Source organism: Salmo salar, chromosome ssa27, assembly GCF_905237065.1.
Source record: "Salmo salar chromosome ssa27, Ssal_v3.1, whole genome shotgun sequence".
NCBI classification, from domain to species: Eukaryota; Metazoa; Chordata; class Actinopteri; order Salmoniformes; family Salmonidae; genus Salmo; species Salmo salar.
In genome coordinates this window covers 1,824,846-1,844,759 of record NC_059468.1, presented here as the reverse complement: position 1 = coordinate 1,844,759, position 19,914 = coordinate 1,824,846, and the positions used below count along the sequence as shown (strand labels likewise).

The following is a 19,914-nucleotide window of genomic DNA, read 5'->3' as shown; positions in this document are numbered from 1 at the left end:
AATGTATGATTGAGGTCACCTGCTAAAATAATAGTTCCTGTCTGGATTTGATCCAATATAGTTTGAACTCTATCTAAAAACACCAGATTTGGCCCCTGATGGGATACACATTTCCACCATGTGAAGTACAATTTAATTTACACCACTTTACACATGCACCCACTCACACCCCCTTGCCAAACACACAAACACATCCATAGAATAATTATTGACAAACGTTATATTTCCTCTTTTATATTGCATTTTCAGTGTTCATGTATCTCTTTTTTAGTTTAACATTTTTTTAACCCCTTTTTTCTCCCCAATTTCGTGGTATCCAATTGGTAGTAGTTACAGTCTTGTCTCATCGCTGCAACTCCCGTACAGACTCGGGAGAGGCGAAGGTCGAGAGCCATGCGTCCTCCGAAACACAACCCAACCAAGCCGCACTGCTTCTTGACACAACGCACATCCAACCCGGAAGCCAGCCGCACCAATGTGTCGGAGGACACACCGTACACCTGCCGACCTGGTCAGCATGCACTGTGCCCGGCCCGCCACAGGAGTCGCTAGTGCGCGATGAGACAAGAATATCCCTGCCGGCCAAACCCTCCCTAACCCGGACGACGCTGGGCCAATTGTGCATCGCCCCATGGACCTCCCGGTCGTGGCCGGCTGCGACAGAGCCTGGGCCCAGAATCTCTGGTGGCACAGCTAGCACTGCGATGCAGTGCCTTAGACCACTGCGCCACCCGGGAGGCCCTGTGTCCATGTATCTCTTTGGCATCGGCTAATTCTAGCATTACTTCTTAGAGGTAAACAGTTACTTTTGACAATAGAGTCTAGATTGTATTTGGGGGAGGGGAAAAAAGTAGTCTCAATTTACGATAAGCTGGTCTTGGGTATCACTGTATGTAGCCTAGTGCACTCTCTTTCAACAGGAAAGGTCTCCTGCAACCTGTTCAGGGCTTCATCGTTGCTTGTGAACTCCATGCTCTGTGTTCCCTACCATACCCACAGCATTGCTGGGAATCGGAGTTGAGACTTCATTCCTTTTTCCTCCGGTGACTGTCTGATCGGAATGAATTGCTTGCGTTTTTCCCTCAGCTTAGCAGACAGGTCCAGGACGAATCGAATGGACTGGCCATGAATTTTGATCTCCTTTTCCCCAATCTAACATTCAATCTAACTGTAACTGAATGCCTCGATGCCTGATTTATATAGCAAGCCATGGCCATGTGACTCACTGTCTGTAGGAACGATACATTTCATGAGCAGGGTGTACATTGCCTTCTCGTAACCTAAGGCTAACTGGCGACTGAGTGTATAGTGCACTACTTTTGACCAGAGCTCCATGGGCACAGGTCAAAAGTAGTGAACTATAAAGGCAACAGGAATAGCATGCCATTTGGGACAGTCATTGACTCGTATGGTGAATAAACAAAAGTATTGTAGACGTTAGCTCTGACCCTGACCGTGTGGTTTACTCCAGGGTGAAGTTTCCCCATAGGTACAGATCTATGATCTGCTCACCCTCACCCAATCCTAACCTTAACCATTAGTGGGGGGAAATGCTAAACCGACCCATGATCAGCATCTAGAGGCCACTAACTAACACGGTGTGTGATTTACTCACTTGACCAGCTGGAAGGCCTCAGGGAGCACGTCGGCGAAGGCAGTACGGTAGACAATGGCATTTTTCCTCTTACAGTTCTGAATGACATCATTGGCGAGGTAGAACAAATTGAGACGGTGAGAAGCCTCAGCTGCCAGGAGAAAGGAGCAGGAAAAAGGAGGGAGAGAGAGAATAGTTGAATTGAAAACTTAAGTGGTGGAACTGTACAAAAATTGAGCATGACAAGTGTTACACACACAAATACCATACAACTTCCTATTTGTCTAGCCTTTCAGTACCCGACACTGACACTACTACAGCATTAATTAGGCTTATATAGGTAACTGCCAAAATAAAAGGTAACACCAGTGTCTTAATAGGGCGTTGGGCCACCACGAGCCACCATAACAGCTTTAATGAGTCTTGTCCTAGATTCTACAAGTGTCTGGAACTCTATTGGCGGGATGCGACACCATTCTTTCACAATCAATTTTATAATTTGGTGTTTTGTTGACAGTGATGAAAAACACTGTCTCAGCCACAACTCCTGAATCTTCCGTAAGTGTTCAATTGTGTTGAACTCTAGCGACAGACAGCCATGGAATATGGTTTACATCGTTTTCATGCGCATCAAATCATTCAGTGACCACTCGTGCCCTGTGGATGAGGGCATTGTCATCCTGGAAGAGACCACTCCCATCAGGGTAGAAATGCTTCACCATAGGTTGAAGGTGATCACTCAGAATGGCTGGGTATTTATTGGTGTTTACCTTGCCCTCTAAGGGGTTGACTGGACCTAAACCATGCACCCCACCTGCTTTCAATATACTTTGTATCCCTCATTTACTCAAGTGTTTGCTTTATTTTGGTAGTTACCTGTACATTACCTTCTCGTAACCTAAGGCTAACTTGCCTGCGTTTCATACAAACTAGGCTACTCTTCATCCTGTCCTGCACTGATTGAAACCATGTTTTGGGTGGTTTAACAGATGCATGCCGAAAGCCTTGCTCCAGGTCCAAGATACCCTGGCCTTGAGCCTGGGCTGTTCCACTTTCAAAGGCTGTGACACAAAGCTTTACCCAAGGCCAAGTAGGCTCTACATTTAAAACTGACAAAATAAGAAAAAAAAAGAATGCTTATTTTGCTTTCCCCTCGTTGTCAAACTAACCCCAACCTCTCAATACCTTTAGCAGGTGATGACGGCATCATTGTCACCGATACTGTTATGGTTCTATATAATACCAAGACAAAGCACTGCAAATACCAGACAAATCCGAACAAAATTTGGTTTACAAAAGAACCAAGATTACATTTTTTCCGAGGGTCCCATTAGCTTTCAAATATCTGCAAGCCATCTCCCCAAAAAATTGTCTTCAAAGATTTCACTTGCGTTCTAAACAAAGCAGCATTTAATAGGCTACCATGAAATTTAGCCACGCTATTATTCAAATCAGACTCCCAAAGCGGTTGAACAACTACAGTTAGCTTAAAAAGTATTGGGACAGTGACCCATTTTTTTAATTTATTGGCTCTGTACTCCAGCACTTTGGATATGAAATGACACAATGTAAATATGAATAGAATATGTTTCTAAACACTCCTACATTAATGGGGATGCTACCATGATTACGGAAAATCCTGAATGAATCCTGAATATTGATGAGTGAGAAAGCTACAATAACAAGTGAGGTTAGCATTTGGGGGGATGACATGATGATTTCTGCCATAGAATCCCTTGGGCGGGCAGCCTAAGCGTTTTTTCGGGACACCAAAGTCCAAACTAAAAACAATATTTAAAAAAAAAAAGCTTTCAGTTAAACATAAATGACTACAACCAAATATAAAGTATTTGGTAAAAAAAGATAATGGACCTACAGTGCCTTCAGACAGTATTCATATCCCTTGACTTTTTCCAAATTTTGTTCCATTAACAGCCTGAATTTAAAATAGATTACATTTAGATTTTGTCGTCACTGGCCTACACACAATACCCCATTAATGTCAAAGTGGAATGATGGTGTTCGACATTTTTTCAAATTAATACAAAATTAAAAGTTGTAATGTCTTGGGTCAATAAGTATTCAACGCCCTTTGTTATGGCAAGCCTAAATAAATTCAGGAGTAAAAATGTGCTTAACAAGTCATATAATAAGTTGTATGACCTCACTCTGTGTGCAATAATAGGGTTTAACATAATTTTCTAATTACTACCTCATCTCTGTACCCCAAACATACAATTAGCTGTAAGCTCCCTGAGTCGATGAGTACATTTTAAACACAGATTCAACCACAAAGACCAACCAGGGAGGTGTTCCAATGCCTCGAAAAGGGCACCTATTGGTAGATGGGTGAAAAAAAAGACATTGAATATCCCTTTGAGCACGGTGAAGTTATTAATTACCCTTTGGATAGTGTATCAATGAACCTAGTCACTACAAAGAGACAGGCGTCCTTCCTAACAGAGTTGCCGGAGAAGAAGGAAACCGCTCAGAGATTTCACCATGAGGCCAATGGTGACTTTAAAACAGAGGTTAATGGCTGTGATAGGAGAAAACTGAGAATGGATCAACAACATTCTAGTTACTCCACAATACTAGCCTAATCGACAGAGTAAAAAGAAGGAAGACGGTACAGGATAGAAATATTCCAGAGCATGCATCCTGTTTGCAACAGGCACTAAAGCTCTACTGCAAAAAAATGTGGTAAAGCAATTAACTCCTGAATACAGTGTTATGTTTGGGGCAAATCCAATCCAACACATTACTGAGTACCATGCTCCATAATTTCATGCATAGTGGTGGCCGCATCATGTTATGGGTACATTAAGGAGTTTTCCTGGACAAAAAATAAACACAATGGTGCTAAGCACAGGCAAAATCCTAGATCAAAACCTGTTTCAGTCTGCTTTCCACCAGACACTGGGAGATTAATTCACCTTTCAGCAGGACAATAGCCTAAACGACAAGGCCAAATCTACACTGGAGTTGCTTACCAAGAAGACAGTTAATGTTCCTGAGTGGCCTAGTTACAGTTCTGACTTAAATCTACATGAAAATCTAGGGCAAGACCTGGGGGGAAAAAAACATGTTTTCACTTTGTCATTATGGGGTAATGTGTGTAGATGGGTGAGAGAAAAACATATATTTAATACATTTTTAATTCAGGCAATAACAACAAAATGTGGAATAAGTCAAGGCAGTGTTTCATCTGCATTCATTTAAGTGTGGCGATGCGCAACGGAAGACAATCATTGCTGCCACACCAAAAAAAAAAAAGCATCCTATTTCTTCCAAACATAGTTTTAATAAAGTTCTGTAACTAGCACATTCGCTTTTCTTGGTAAATACACTGCTCAAAAAAATAAAGGGAACACTAAAATAACACATCCTAGATCTGAATGAATGAAATAATCTTATTAAATACTTTTTTATTTACATAGTTGAATGTGCTGACAACAAAATCACACAAAAATAATCAATGGAAATCCAATTTATCAACCCATGGAGGTCTGGATTAGGAGTCACACTCAAAATTAAAGTGGAAAACCACACTACAGGCTGATCCAACTTTGATATAATGTCCTTAAAACAAGTCAAAATGAGGCTCAGTAGTGTGTGTGGCCTCCACGTGCCTGTATGACCTCCCTACAACGCCTGGGCATGCTCCTGATGAGGTGGTGGATGGTCTCCTGAGGGATCTCCTCCCAGACCTGGACTAAAGCATCCTGGACAGTCTGTGGTGCAACGTGGCGTTGGTGGATGGAGCGAAACATGATGTCCCAGATGTGCTCAATTGGATTCAGGTCTGGGGAACGGGCGGGCCAGTCCATAGCATCAATGCCTTCCTCTTGCAGGAACTGCTGACACACTCCAGCCACATGAGGTCTAGCATTATCTTGCATTAGGAGGAACCCAGGGCCAACCGCACCAGCATATGGTCTCACAAGGGGTCTGAGGATCTCATCTCGGTACCTAATGGCAGTCAGGCTACCTCTGGCGAGCACATGGAGGGCTGTGCGGCCCCCCAAAGAAATGCCACCCCACACCATGACTAACCCACCGCCAAACCGGTCATGCTGGAGGATGTTGCAGGCAGAACGTTCTCCACGGCGTCTCCAGACTCTGTCACGTCTGTCACATGTGCTCAGTGTTAACCTGCTTTCATCTGTGAAAAGCACAGGGCGCCAGTGGCGAATTTGCCAATCTTGGTGTTCTCTGGCAAATGCCAAACGTCCTGCACGGTGTTGGGCTGTAAGCACAACCCCCACCTGTGGACGTCGGGCAGACACATGTTGAGCAGACATGCACATTTGTGGCCTGCTGGAGGTCATTTTGCAGGGCTCTGGCAGTGCTCCTCCTGCTCCTCCTTGCACAAAGGCGGAGGTAGCAGTCCTGCTGCTGGGTTGTTGCCTTCCTACGGCCTCCTCCACGTCTCCTGATGTACTGGCCTGTCTCCTGGTAGCGCCTCAATGCTCTGGACACTACGCTGACAGACACAGCAAACCTTCTTGCCACAGCTCGCATTGATGTGCCATCCTGGATGAGCTGCACTACCTGAGCCACTTGTGTGGGTTGTAGACTCCATCTCATGCTACCACTAGAGTGAAAGCACCGCCAGCATTCAAAAGTGAGCAAAACATCAGCCAGGAAGCATAGGAAGTGAGTGGTCTATGGTCACCACCTGCAGAACCAATCCTTTATTGGGGGTGTCTTGCTAATTGCCTATAATTTCTACCTGTTGTCTATTCCATTTGCACAACAGCATGTTACATTTATTGTCAATCAGTGTTGCTTTCTAAGTGGACAGTTTGATTTCACAGAAGTGTGATTGACTTGGATTACATTGTGTTGCTTAAGTGTTCCCTTTATTTTTTTGAGCAGTGTATATCATCTGTCTGGGTTCAACACAGTTCTGAAGGTTATTTAGCTCTGTGAGTTGTGGCAGGCAGCCTGCAACTCAAGAAACACAGCATGCCAGTGACCAGTGCTCGATACAGACGCTCTGCGGCGCAAAACACAATTCACTTGAATCGCTTCAGAATGCACCTACGCGAGAAACGGCATGCCAGGGACCAGCAGGCAATACAGAAGCCCTGCAGAGCGTAACACAATTCACATGAATCACCTGCGTGCTTCTGCGAGAGAAACTGCAAGAAAGGTACGTTAGCTTGTTTGACTAAGATTAGTTAGCCAACTACAGTGGGGCAAAAAAGTATTTAGTCAGCCACAAATTGTGCAAGTTCTCCTACTTAAAAAGATGAGAGAGGCCTGTAATTTTCATCATAGGTACACTTCAACTATGACAGACAAAATGAGAAAAACAAATCCAGAAAATCACATTGTATGATTTTGAATGAATTTATTTGCAAATTATGCTGGAAAATAAGTATTTGGTCACCTACAAACAAGCAAGATTTCTGGCTTATTTCCTTCTTAATGCGTTTGAGCCAATCAGTTGTGTTGTGACAAGGTAGAAGATAGGTAGAAGATAGCCCTGTTTGGTAAAAGACCAAGCCCAAATAAGCAAAGAGAAACGACAGTCCATCATTACTTTAAGACACGAAGGTCAGTCAATCTGGAAAACTTCTATAACTTTTAAAGCCTGTATGGTCAAATTGCTGAAAAAAAAAAAACACTACTAAAGACATGAAGATCAGTCAATCTTGAAAATGTCAAGAACTTTGAAAGTTTTGTAAAGTGCAGTCACAAAAACCATCAAGCGCTATGATGAAACTGGCTCTCATGAGGACCGCCACAGGAAAGGAAGACCCAGAGTTACCTCTGCTGCAGAGGATAAGTTCATTAGAGTTACCAATGTCAGAACTTGCAGCCCAAATAAATGCGTCACTGAGTTCAAGTAACAGACACATCAACTGTTCAGAGGAGACTGCATGAATCAGGTCATGGTTGAATTGCTGCAAAGAAACCACTACTAAAGGACACCAATAAGAAGAAGAGACTTGCTTGGGCCAAGAAACACGAGCAATGGACATTAGACCGGTGGAAATCTGTCCTTTGGTCTGATGAGTCTAAATGTAATATTTTTGGTTCCAACCGCTGTGTCTTTGTGAGACGCTTAGCAGGAAAACAGATGATCTCCGCATGTGTGGTTCCCACCGTGAAGCATGGAGGAGGTGGTGTGATGGTGTCGGGGTGCTTTGCTGGTGGACGAATATGTAGTAATTTATTTAGAATTCATGGCACACTTAACGAGCATGGCTACCACAGCATTCTGCAACAATAAGCAATCCCATCTGGTTTGCGCTTAGTGGGACTTTCATTTGTTTTTCAACAGGACAATGACCCAACACACCTCCAGGCTGTGTAACATGCTGACCAAACCGGACTCACGCGTGCGCCATCGTGCGCATGTTGATTTTGTACCCCACACATGATCAGGACACGCAGCTTGAAATATCAAAACAAACTCTGAACCAATTATATTCATAAGGGGACAGGTCGAAAAGCATTAAACATTCATGGCAATTTAGCTAGCTAGCTTGCTGTTGCTAGCTAATTTGTCCTGGGATATAAACATTGGGTTGTTCTTTTACTTGAAATACGCAAGGTCCTTAACTCCGACAATTAATCCACAGATGAGAAAGGAATTTGGTTTACCGTTATGTCATCTCCCTTCCTTCCTCAGGCTTCTTTTTTACTTCTTTGGACTTTATATGGCGGTTCGCAACCAACTTTACCAACTTTATTACCACAACCGACTGGAGTGGGGACGTCAGTTCATTTTTCAATCATCCGCGTGGGTATATGCTTCGAAAAACCAATGAGGAGATGGGAGAGGCGGACTTGCAGCACGTTGAGCTTCACAAATAGAACCAATTTCTATTTTAGCGAATGGCCACGGAGACGCTCGCTGAGGCGCGCGAGCAGTGTGGTTGCAATGATTGAAAAACACGTGTACATTTATTTTGCAACACTCCCACACGCGACGCAAGCGGTGTAGTCAGCATGTAAGGGCTATTTGACCAAGAAGAAGAGTGATGGAGTGCTGCATCAGATGACCTGGCCTCCACAATATCCCGACCTCAACCCAATTGAGATGGTTCGGGATGAGTTGGACCGCAGAGTGAAGGAAAAGCAGCCAACAAGTGCTCAGCATATGTGGGAACTCCATCAAGACTGTTGGAAAAGCATTATTCATGAAGCTGGTTTAGAGAATGCCAAGAGTGTTTAAAGCTGTCATCAAGGCAAAGGGTGGCTACTTTGAAGAATCTCAAATATAATATATATTTTGATTTATTTAACACTTTTTTGGTTACTACATGATGCCATATGTGTTATTTCATAGTTTTGATGTCTTCCCTATTATTCTACAATGTAGAAAATACAGAAAAACCCTTGAATGAGTAGGCGTGTACAAACTTTTGCCTGGTACTTTAGTTGAAACTATAATATTGATATCATAAGTCCTTGCATCCTTAGCTTTGTCTATGCATTTGATAGTGGTTACATTTCTCCAGCCCCATCTCTCAGCTTTCTCCACATAGGCGTGGAGATCGCTTTGTTATTGTTTCAACAGCTGTTTGCCACTTTAAGGACTAAAACATGAGCAGCATCAAACAGTAATTTACAGTTAGGCATACTTTAGCAGTACTACAACAATAATCACATATGGTTTCTAAAACACTGCACATATTGAAATGATCAATATGGACTACCAAAGCTCATTAACAAAAATGCAGAGGAAAGCATATAGAATACCACAGTATGTGTCATAATACCCATAAAACCTAGCGGTTAAACAGAAAAATGTTTCCAACCATTTTTTCACCATTCATTTTTCCCATAGGGGATTTTAGAATCACTTCAAATAAAGGCTATGTTTCGTGTAGGCTTACACTAGCGTGACGTTTTGATAACCGTGTAAATCTCTCTGGGACAAGGTGACTTTTATCAATATATTCACCTATATTTACCCCCCCAAAAAATGCACGCTAATTAGCTGCTAATGTGGCTATCATAAAGAACTCCAAATGCCATGATGATCTGGACAAGACTGCCGAATCGAGGCAAAGCTAAGAATCTCTCGATTAACTATCTAATGCTAGCTAAATGTGGTTAGTAATGAATAAGTTGGCTAAATGTAAATGTACCTGTTAACAAAGGTGCCAGCTAGACATGAGGTGCAGGAGCTCGCAGGGATTTGTAGTTTTGTATTATGTCTACTTTGATGTTAGTTAGCTATTCAAATAAGAGAGTAAATAGAGAAGAATATATTGACAAAAGTCCAAGAGATTTACATGGTTATCAAAACGTTACGCCAGGGTAAACCTACACGAAACACAGTCCTTATTTTAAGTGTTTCTAAAATCCCCTATGGGAAAAATGAATGGTGGAAAAAACGATTGGAACCATTTCCCTGTTTGACCGCTAGGTTTTATGACACCTCCACTGTAGGGCTTTATAGCGGCAGCACAGCGTGTTTCAGTTTCTGGGAGAACACAATACATCCAGGCATCTGCAATTATCGGCAATAATAATTGCTAGTATCATACACAAGCATTATACCCTCCTATAGGCCTACAACAACTGAAGCTCCCAAAATGAGAGGTTAGCCTACTCATGTCTGCTCCTCACACGTTCCTATATTTAGTGTGTAATAACTACTATGTAGTAAACAGTAAGTTACACGAGAAATAACATCAATAACGTTAACTAGTGTTTGACTTGTTACGTTACCACTTAGCCTAGCTACATGTTTATAAAAGTTACTAACAAGTTAACTAGCTCGAGAAATGGCTAACATGTATCTTGATTATTTTAGTGTTTTGGACACATCTTCTAATTCAAACTGATGATTGTGATTCTAATTCCATCCCATCAAGACCACTAAGAACAGAGAAAGGTAGCCATCCATCCAGACAAAAACCAGGGATGGCTTCAAGGAATGTGAAAGTCTGAACAGGAGAACCTATTCCAGGGTAGAATTTATAGCGAAAAGCTTTACACTAAGTTACATCTATGCGGAGAATACTCGTTAACTAAAGCCATTGTTTGTCAACAACTGACCAGATACGTTGTAACAAACATTTGCTAGTTAGACGTCAACAGCTTGTAGTGACAGCATTTGTCTTGCTGGGACTCCAAGTCCTAGCTAGCAAGGCAGCATTTACCTAGCTTGCTAAGAAGCTCCAGGGTACTATTTTCCGCACACCCGCGTTAACTAACGTTACCTAACAAACTAGCTTTTGTTTCACATGACATCCCTGTCTTGTGCACCAATGTCACGAACACACACGTGTTATTCTAGCTAACTAGATGAGATGGTGTCAACAATCGGTAACCATAGCTGCATTTGTTAATATAAGTTGCTAGCTAACAGTTATCTAGCTAAAGTTGGCTAAGCTAGCCAGGCAAACCAGCTAACGTTAGCTAGCTAAGATTAGCAACTCACATTTCCTCAACCATTTCATCCAGTAACGCACGATAAGACTGTGGTATTTCTTGTTCTCGATACACCAATTTGATAGTCCTTGAATTGATTCCATTGTGTTCGACACTCCTTGAAACCGTCGGTCCAAAGTTGACTCTAGGGCCGCAGGCGAACCACGACCGTGGCCGCTTGACGCGCCAGACCCTGCAGCCATTCTCCAGGCCTTGAACTGACAAGCTAGCTGGTTCTTGCCTGTCGCGCGTTGTGATCAACCTAGTCAAGAGTGCACTTGTGCGGAATGGTGCCGCGCTGGCTGTACACATTAGTAAATTGCTATTGTTTTAACAGTACATTCAGTTATTACTGTACTTGCTAACGATTACGTATATTATGTCATTGGTTTTATTTCAACAACTTGTGCAACAAAGGAATGTATTATTATAGAGTTGGTTGGTCGTTACTAGAAAACTCATTCAAAACAGACGATTTAATGTGAATGTAGCGCCACTATGTGGCTAAATAGCTGCAGCTCAGCATGGCCTGTCACTAAAATCATGCATCTTTCTTTCTTCCCCTTTACATTCCAAGATCACTTTCCTAACTCCCTTCCCTCCTATCCTAGCTCCATTTCCTTCTTTCCTATCTTCTTTTCCTCTTTTTTAAAAATTCCTTTCTTTCTTTCCTAGCATACTTTCATTGATCCTTTTCTTCCTTTCCTCCACTCCTTTGCTTTCCTAGCTCCCTTCCCACCTATCCTTTCCTAACTGCCTTTGACTTCTTCCATGCCTAGCTTCCTTTCCTCTTTTCCTAGCTCTTTTCCTCTTTTTCTAGTATTTTGTTTTCATGTTATAATCTTGTGTATATTTTGTTTTCATTTATTTTAAAGAGGACCACGATGGAAATGAAAGTTTTTGTGTCATCCTCGATGATTTTAAAGGCATTGTACTATATCCAGTACAGTGTGGTTGTATTGTGTTTAAAATTAAATAAAAAAGTCAGGAAAGGAAAGGGAGCTAGCAAAGGAGGAAAGGAAAGGGAGCTAGCAAAGGAGGAAAGAAAAGGGAGCTAGAAAATCAGGAGGAAAATGAGCTAGATGGAAAGGGGGCTAGGAGAAGAGGAAAGGAATCTAGGAAAGGAGGTAAGGGAGCTAGGAAAGGAACAACATTTATATAGGAAAAGGGGTCTAGGAAATGAAAAAAGGGAGTTAGGAAAGAAGAAAATTGACTAGGAAAGGAAGCTAGGAAAAGAGGAAAGGAAAGGCAGCTAGGAAAGGAGGAAAGGGAGTTAGGAAAGGAGGAATTGAAAATCAGAAAGGAACTAGGAAAGGAAAGGAGGAAATTGAGCTAGGAAGGGAAAGGAGGAAAGGGAACTAGGAAAGGAGATAGTATAGGTAATAATATACGTTTTTAGTGAAAGGCCACTTTTGGTGACAGGCCATGCTATAGGACTGCAGCTGGATACTTAAGCAATAAGGCCCGAAGGTGTGGTATATGGCCAATATACCATACCACGGCTAAGGGCTGTTATTAGGCAAGACGCAACGCAAAGTGCCTGGATACAGCCCTTAGCCACGGTATATTGGCCATATACCACAAACTCCCAAAGTGACTTATTGCTATTATCAACTGGTTACCAACATAATTAGAACAGTGAAAATAAATGTTTTGTCATATTCGTGGGATACCACAGCTTTCAGCCAATCAGCATTCAAGGCTCTAACCAAGTGGGTTATAATATATATTTGCTCAGGCTTTAAAGGGCATATCCACAGTTGAAGCAATATACCCTATACAGTGGTTGTATACATTTATAATGTTTACAAACATTGGAGTAAAACAAGCTTATATTTTAGGTTCCGATGGGAGTGTGACAGTTGAACAAAGCCCATGAGGCATTTAAAAGTTATATTGTTCAAGAATCAATGGGGTATACATCATTAATTTATAAATTCTAAATGAATTGTAGCATCTGCAGATTGCCCCTTTAATCCATTGTTAGGATGAGTAGAGGTGGCTGACGTCTTCATCTGAAAAAAGTAATACGAGTACAGGTGACTGCCAGTTTGACATCAGTCACCTGTACTCATCCTAACAATGGAATAAATCTTGAGCAAATAAGAAATGAATCTCTGCCTTTTTTGTTGAGTGCGCCAACACATTTCTGCCTCGAATCACCGGTAGTCCTTTTGGACGTTTTTCTTGGTAAGCCATTTTGTTGGATTTTTGTCATGGTTGTTGAGCACCCCTTCTTTCTTGCTATAGCCTGGAGGCCTACATGAATTCTCATGTCACAGGGCCACAGTCAATTCAATCATTTGAATTTATGTGGCAGATTTCAAGTTCTGATTAACAAAAACATTACTTTATTTTAGCAAAAAGGGTACAATTTATCAAAAACAATTTAGGTCTGAAACAATTATATATAAAATATTAAGCACAAGTACATTGTGTATAACCAAAACACTATTATATTATGCCCAACCCAAAAATGTGATGGAGGGTGTTGAGTAAAAGTTGGGAAGAGCGGAGGCAAAGGAAATGGATTGAATCAAGGAAGACAACATTAAAACAGCAAAATATCCTTCTCAGCCCAACCATTTGTCCTCTTTTGATAAACAGAGAAAATGTGCAAAACATAGGCCCTACATACACCAAAGACATGACATGAAATTACAATATTTCCTCACGGGAAATATAAAAATAAACAACTCCCCAACGGGCTGTTTGAACAGTTTTTAGGAAGGGTTGTGCTCTGTTGTCCTCTACCTGGGCCTTTCCTTAGCATGGTTAAGAACAATAACACATACTACCAGTATGGTAACTCACCCTCAACCCATAAGACTGCTAAATAGTCAATTAATGACACCCAAACTATCTGCACTGACTATCTCGCACTGACTGACCCTACGCACACTCACTAGACTATACATACAAACACTGACTCACACATACACAACATTGACACTCCCATACAAAACCCACACACATTCACAAAATGTTGATTTGATTTTGACCATGATGTTTCGGTTGTCCTGTATTAGGCTTAACTGTATTAACTGTATTAGGCTTAACTAAAAAAAATCTTTAAGTCGGTAGATCAAATCAGTATCCAGCTATTCTTGGTTTCCCCCCTATCCCCATCTAGGTAGTTACAGCTCAAGAGACTCTCTGAAAGTGGCCAGGGATAGAGTCATTCAACATGAATGATAATTGCTAAGCAAAAACATTGTGGTTCAAATACCCAATGGCCTAATGAAAGGTTTTTACGTATTTTCTCCCAATCCAATAGAAACACTCCTAGAAGATTGAAAATTATTTGTGTTTTGCGTCGTCACAATAGTAACATTTATAAGGTACAATTTCCTTCGTTATCAAATGTAAAATACTCATGTGCAAAATAGTTTTGGCAATGACTTATTCCTCAAAATGATTTTCTTTTCACACCATAGAAAACTGACAAACGTATCAAAAAAATAAAGGACGATAAATGTATTCTATCAAATAAATCAATGAAATTAGAAAGCATTAAGCCAATTAATATGCTCTAGTCTGCACCCAGGATTTTCAAGCAGACCTCTATTTTATGAGTAATACCTTAAATCTAACAGTTGTTATTTCTCCTCTCGTAGTTCTTAGTGGTTGCTGTCATTCCAGTTGCATGCTACTGGTGTTGTTAGTATTCACACTGAGGTGGATTTAGTCAATAGTTACATTAAACTGTGGCTAACAGACTCGGCAGAGTGTGTAATAAAAGAAATGGTTTTGTTGCCACTGGTTGGCAGAGGTTTAGTGCCAGTTGTATCAGCTGCCTTTTTCACTGTTCCCTGTGCTGGATCCGCTGAAGGATTAACAGGTTCTTGTAATGTTTTTCATTGTATTGTCGATGTTTTATGCTTCACTACTACTGATAACTTTATCATAACTAACTGAGTTTATGTTAGGTTAAAAGGTATTCCATAAATCTTGAGCTATGTTACTTTCTTTTATATTTGTGCATAGTGTATTTCATGTGATTGTATTTTTGTTGATAATTCTGAAATACAAAATTATCTTCTTTCAAATCAGTAATCAGTATAAAAAAAAAAGAACAAATTTGAAAAATTAAACCACTGCTTTACCACATCAACCATGAAACAATATTTCCAGGATAATTTCAATAAAAAAAAAATAACTCTCGAACACTGACAAAAAAATGGTCAAAAGATGGTCAAACGGTGCAATGACTTCCAAGTTCAGTTTTAAATCCTCTACTCCGGCTCTTGTTTCATAGACCTCAGTAATATGGGGATAGACTGACCCCTCCTTTGGGTTTCCACTGATGCAATATCTGTCTCTGTCTTCACTGTGCCAGGCCTGCTGTGGCACCTCTGTGGCTGATGTCCATGGAGGGAGAGCTGATGTGAGTGAAAGACCAGGAGGGTGGAGGAGACACGGCTGTCTTGTGTGGCTGGGCTACCACATGCTGAGCAAGGTGAAATTTCAAGCCTCTTATTTCCCTTTCTTCTCTTGCTGACAGTCAGACATGACGGGTTATAGGTGTCTGTGCTCAACGGGCAAGAGTCTTGTGAGGTAATTTCCTGGTAGTTGTCCTCGCGCTGCAGGCGCTTGCAGCTGGGTGGGGCGGCATTGGGGAAGTCAGAGTCCAACCAGCTAAGCTTGCGCTTCTGATGGAGCAAGAGTGTAGAAAAACAAATGAGATACAAGTCTTACATATTGTAGATTGTGTGAGAATCATTATGACAATGATATATTAAACAGCGATAACCAGAGCAGTAAGAGGCCCACCTTGACTGGCATGCACAGCTGATTTTGGTGCCATCGTGGCAGAAGACTGGGTGTGGGGTTCTGGGTGGCAGCGACAGGGGTCACATGGGGGAACCACATCTTCAGCATCATCTCTACCTGCAGAAGGGTGCGGAGGAATTTTTCTCTGTGGAAAGAGTACTGTCATTAATAACATTTTACGACATGAAACATTTAAAGTAAATTTGTAACTACACCATAAATTACCATTTGCTAGACATACACAAGATGGTTTGGTTTGCTTACCCCATTTCAGGTTTCTGAAGAATACCCAGGATCCTCTGGAGTCTATCGATGGCAACGCTCGACTGGAAACTGCTAAGACCTCTCTCAAATCTCCCTGTCTTGAGTCCATTCAGAAGCTCCAACAGGGGTCTGATAAACCTTTGCAGCTCTGAACACTAGGAGAGAAGGGAAACAGAAAACATATATATCCACTTGTCCCTGGATGCGAAAATCAGTAACTCAGTATTTTCAAATCAGTCAAAGCAGTCTTTAAACAACAAAACTCACTTTCTGAGCGAAGGCCAGGTCTCCTTGCATGGTCTCCTCTGTGCTTCCCTTTGTGCTTAACGCAGCACTGCCAGGGGAAGCCACCATGGATGGGTAGGTGGTGGTGTGAGGAAAGCATTTTGCTTGTCCACTCCCAGCCACGGACCAGTGTAACCTAGGGGCTGCTTCGCCACCCCCGGCCAGGGAGAAGGGTACTGAGCAGGTCTTGCCACCCCCTGAGCTATCTCCCTCACTTTCGGAGGTGAAGACATCAATGTCTGCCTCGTCCTCAGTCACGTCGCTCTCGCTGAGGAGGAAGCTAGGGGTGGAGGAGCGGGAGTCATAGGTCGGCCATTTTGTGGACATGCTCAACAAATGCATCCCTAGAGAAAGAGAGAGATCAGTCACAAGGAACATCAGAAATACCTTAGAGTAACTGATGTAGAGTTAATGCTGACCTAGGCATTATAACAAGTACTCTATGTAGAAAACCCCCCTTTAACAAAATGACAGTCATATCTATCACAATATAAATTAAAACTACTGTTTTCACATCATGCTCCAGAAAACTAGTAGCTGTGTCCCTTAATAAATATTCAAAAAGGAATGCTGTTAGTCACTGATCTTGGTATAAACTCCACCAGCTGTTGCTTTGCTATACATGTGAACATGTGCTGAGTGGGGGTGTGACGTACAAGGTCATGTGGGGTTTGACTGTATGGCTCAAGGATTTTGTCAGCTATTAGTTACATTTCAAAGTATCTGATCTGACCACTGTAACATCAAACTAACTGATTATCCTAAAACAAAATGACAGAAGCTGCATTATACACTACATTGTTTCACGCATTACAAAGTTGTGTATGTTCATTGAATGCTTCTCATAAACTCGCTATGATTTTACTTTCAATTTTAGTCTATACTGTATGAAGCGCATAATATATATATATATATACTGCTCAAAAAAATAAAGGGAACACTTAAACAACACAATGTAACTCCAAGTCAATCACACTTCTGTGAAATCAAACTGTCCACTTAGGAAGCAACACTGATTGACAATACATTTCACATGCTGTTGTGCAAATGGAATAGACAACAGGTAGAAATTATAGGCAATAAGCAAGACACCCCCAATAAAGTAGTGGTTCAGCAGGTGGGGACCACAGACCACTTCTCAGTTCCTATGCTTCCTGGCTGATGTTTTGGTCACTTTTGAATGCTGGCGGTGCTTTCACTCTAGTGGTAGCATGAGACGGAGTCTACAACCCACACAAGTGGCTCAGGTAGTGCAGCTCATCCAGGATGGCACATCAATGCGAGCTGTGGCAAGAAGGTTTGCTGTGTCTGTCAGCGTAGTGTCCAGAGCATGGAGGCGCTACCAGGAGACAGGCCAGTACATCAGGAGACGTGGAGGAGGCCGTAGGAGGGCAACAACCCAGCAGCAGGAACGCTACCTCCGCCTTTGTGCAAGGAGGAGCAGGAGGAGCACTGCCAGAGCCCTGCAAAATGACCTCCAGCAGGCCACAAATGTGCATGTGTCTGCTCAAACGGTCAGAAACAGACTCCATGAGGGTGGTATGAGGCCCCGACGTCCACAGGTGGGGGTTGTGCTTACAGCCCAACACCGTGCAGGACGTTTGGCATTTGCCAGAGAACACCAAGATTGGCAAATTCGCCACTGGCGCCCTGTGCTCTTCACAGATGAAAGCAGGTTCACACTGAGCACATGTGACAGATGTGACAGAGTCTGGAGACGCCGTGGAGAACGTTCTGCTGCCTGCAACATCCTCCAGCATGACCGGTTTGGCGGTGGGTTAGTCATGGTGTGGGGTGGCATTTCTTTGGGGGGCCGCACAGCCCTCCATGTGCTCGCCAGAGGTAGCCTGACTGCCATTAGGTATCGAGATGAGATCCTCAGACCCCTTGTGAGACCATATGCTGGTGCGGTTGGCCCTGGGTTCCTCCTAATGCAAGACAATGCTAGACCTCATGTGGCTGGAGTGTGTCAGCAGTTCCTGCAAGAGGAAGGCATTGATGCTATGGACTGGCCCGCCCGTTCCCCAGACCTGAATCCAATTGAGCACATCTGGGACATCATGTCTCGCTCCATCCACCAACGCCACGTTGCACCACAGACTGTCCAGGAGTTGGCGGATGCTTTAGTCCAGGTCTGGGAGGAGATCCCTCAAGAGACCATCCGCCACCTCATCAGGAGCATGCCCAGGCGTTGTAGGGAGGTCATACAGGCACGTGGAGGCCACACACACTACTGAGCATCATTTTGACTTGTTTTAAGGACATTACATCAAAGTTGGATCAGCCTGTAGTGTGGTTTTCCACTTAAATTTTGAGTGTGACTCCAAATCCAGACCTCCATGGGTTGATAAATTGGATTTCCATTGATTATTTTTGTGTGAATTTGTTGTCAGCACATTCAACTATGTAAAGAAAAAAGTATTTAATAAGATTATTTCTTTCATTCAGATCTAGGATGTGTTGTTTAAGTGTTCCCTTTATTTTTTTGAGCAGTATATATTTCTAATGCTATTTCTTTGATAAATCATATCATAACCTTTATTTCATTTTGTTTTATGACCACCAGTACCCTTTATTTATTTGTTTATGTTTTATTTTACCAAGTTATACATAGACTGCCAGGCATTCATATCTAGACATATACTTTCTTTGTGGTCTGTAACACTTGCACAGAACTGACTTCAAAAGTTCAAATTAGTGCTGGTGAATTTATATATATAAAACATACATAGAAACAACTGTAAAGACATTAACTGATTGCAGGTTTGAGGCGTTAGCCAAGATGGAAGGTTCAGACTAGAGCAGGGAATGCTGATCCTGAACCAGAGCATACTTAAGGCACAACCAATAATGATTAGACTTTTGGCTTAAATATTGTAACCAAGAGTGCAGGTTTGAAAGTTCAAAGCTAGTTAAAATAGATCTGGGGAAGCAAATATGTATAGAAAAACATAAGTTACAGTTGTCTATAGCCTATGATATATATATATATATATTATATTATATATATTACCTTTTAGGAGGAAGCCGATGCGAAGACAATTCAATAAAACAGTCAAATGGATAACTAGTTGAATAACCGGTATTCCTTCTCCAATTGCAATTGTAAGATCTTATTCAAAAACCAATGACAAACACTGATGTTGATGGCGCGCTATAGTTGTAGAGTCCTCTGTTCTCAACGTCTCAGTACTGTTTCCTCCTTTCCCTCGTTTTAAATTCCGTTTACCTTTCTAAGTCCTCAGTACAGCGAGGGGTAACATGTGAATCGCTACCATGCGTTACACGTGCTGAACTGTGTGCTCTGCCGTGGTTGGTTAGCAGATGGTACAAAGCGCTCTCATTGCTTGAGAATATAACCACTCAGTGACTACATAAATACTGATTGGCCAGTAACTGTTACTTGTCATGCGTCGCTCACTGTCACGTGTGAGACGTGGGGAGGGCTGTGGCTGTATACTACAGTAGTCAACAAGGAAAAACACGAGGCAGTAATGACACCGGTTATACAGTGTGGCTGAGGTGTCTTGTCCTGCATTATCGTAATGTAGGACTGACTAGTCACTAGTCTAGGTGCTAACGGGTTCGACCCCACG

The 19,914-nt window shown here is 42.1% G+C and overlaps 2 protein-coding genes across 4 annotated transcripts in view; both read right to left on the bottom strand.

The window, feature by feature from the left end:
• The window catches only part of LOC106588187 (regulation of nuclear pre-mRNA domain-containing protein 2), a 48,911-nt gene extending 37,489 nt beyond the window's left edge, over positions 1–11,422 (bottom strand). For all 3 annotated transcript variants that reach the window (XR_001324603.2, XR_001324602.2, XM_014176924.2), the window contains exons 1-2: positions 11,007–11,422; positions 1,616–1,745 (exon numbers count right to left, since the gene is read on the bottom strand). Coding sequence is in view for 1 of the 3 variants with exons in the window: in XM_014176924.2 (XP_014032399.2) it covers positions 1,616–1,745; positions 11,007–11,199 (323 nt within the window). In the remaining 2 variants the exon portion in view is untranslated. The remainder of the gene's footprint in view (positions 1–1,615; positions 1,746–11,006) is intronic.
• A 1,902-nt stretch (positions 11,423–13,324) lies between these two features.
• On the bottom strand, positions 13,325–19,599 carry LOC106588186 (uncharacterized). Its single transcript, XM_014176923.2, has 5 exons — positions 19,332–19,599; positions 16,301–16,662; positions 16,034–16,188; positions 15,770–15,914; positions 13,325–15,648 (listed from the first exon to the last, which is right to left on the bottom strand). Exons 2-5 carry the CDS (start codon positions 16,658–16,660, stop codon positions 15,232–15,234), a joined length of 1,077 nt encoding a protein of 358 aa, XP_014032398.2. The 5' UTR covers positions 16,661–16,662; positions 19,332–19,599; the 3' UTR covers positions 13,325–15,231.
• Between the last annotated feature and the right edge of the window lie 315 nt (positions 19,600–19,914).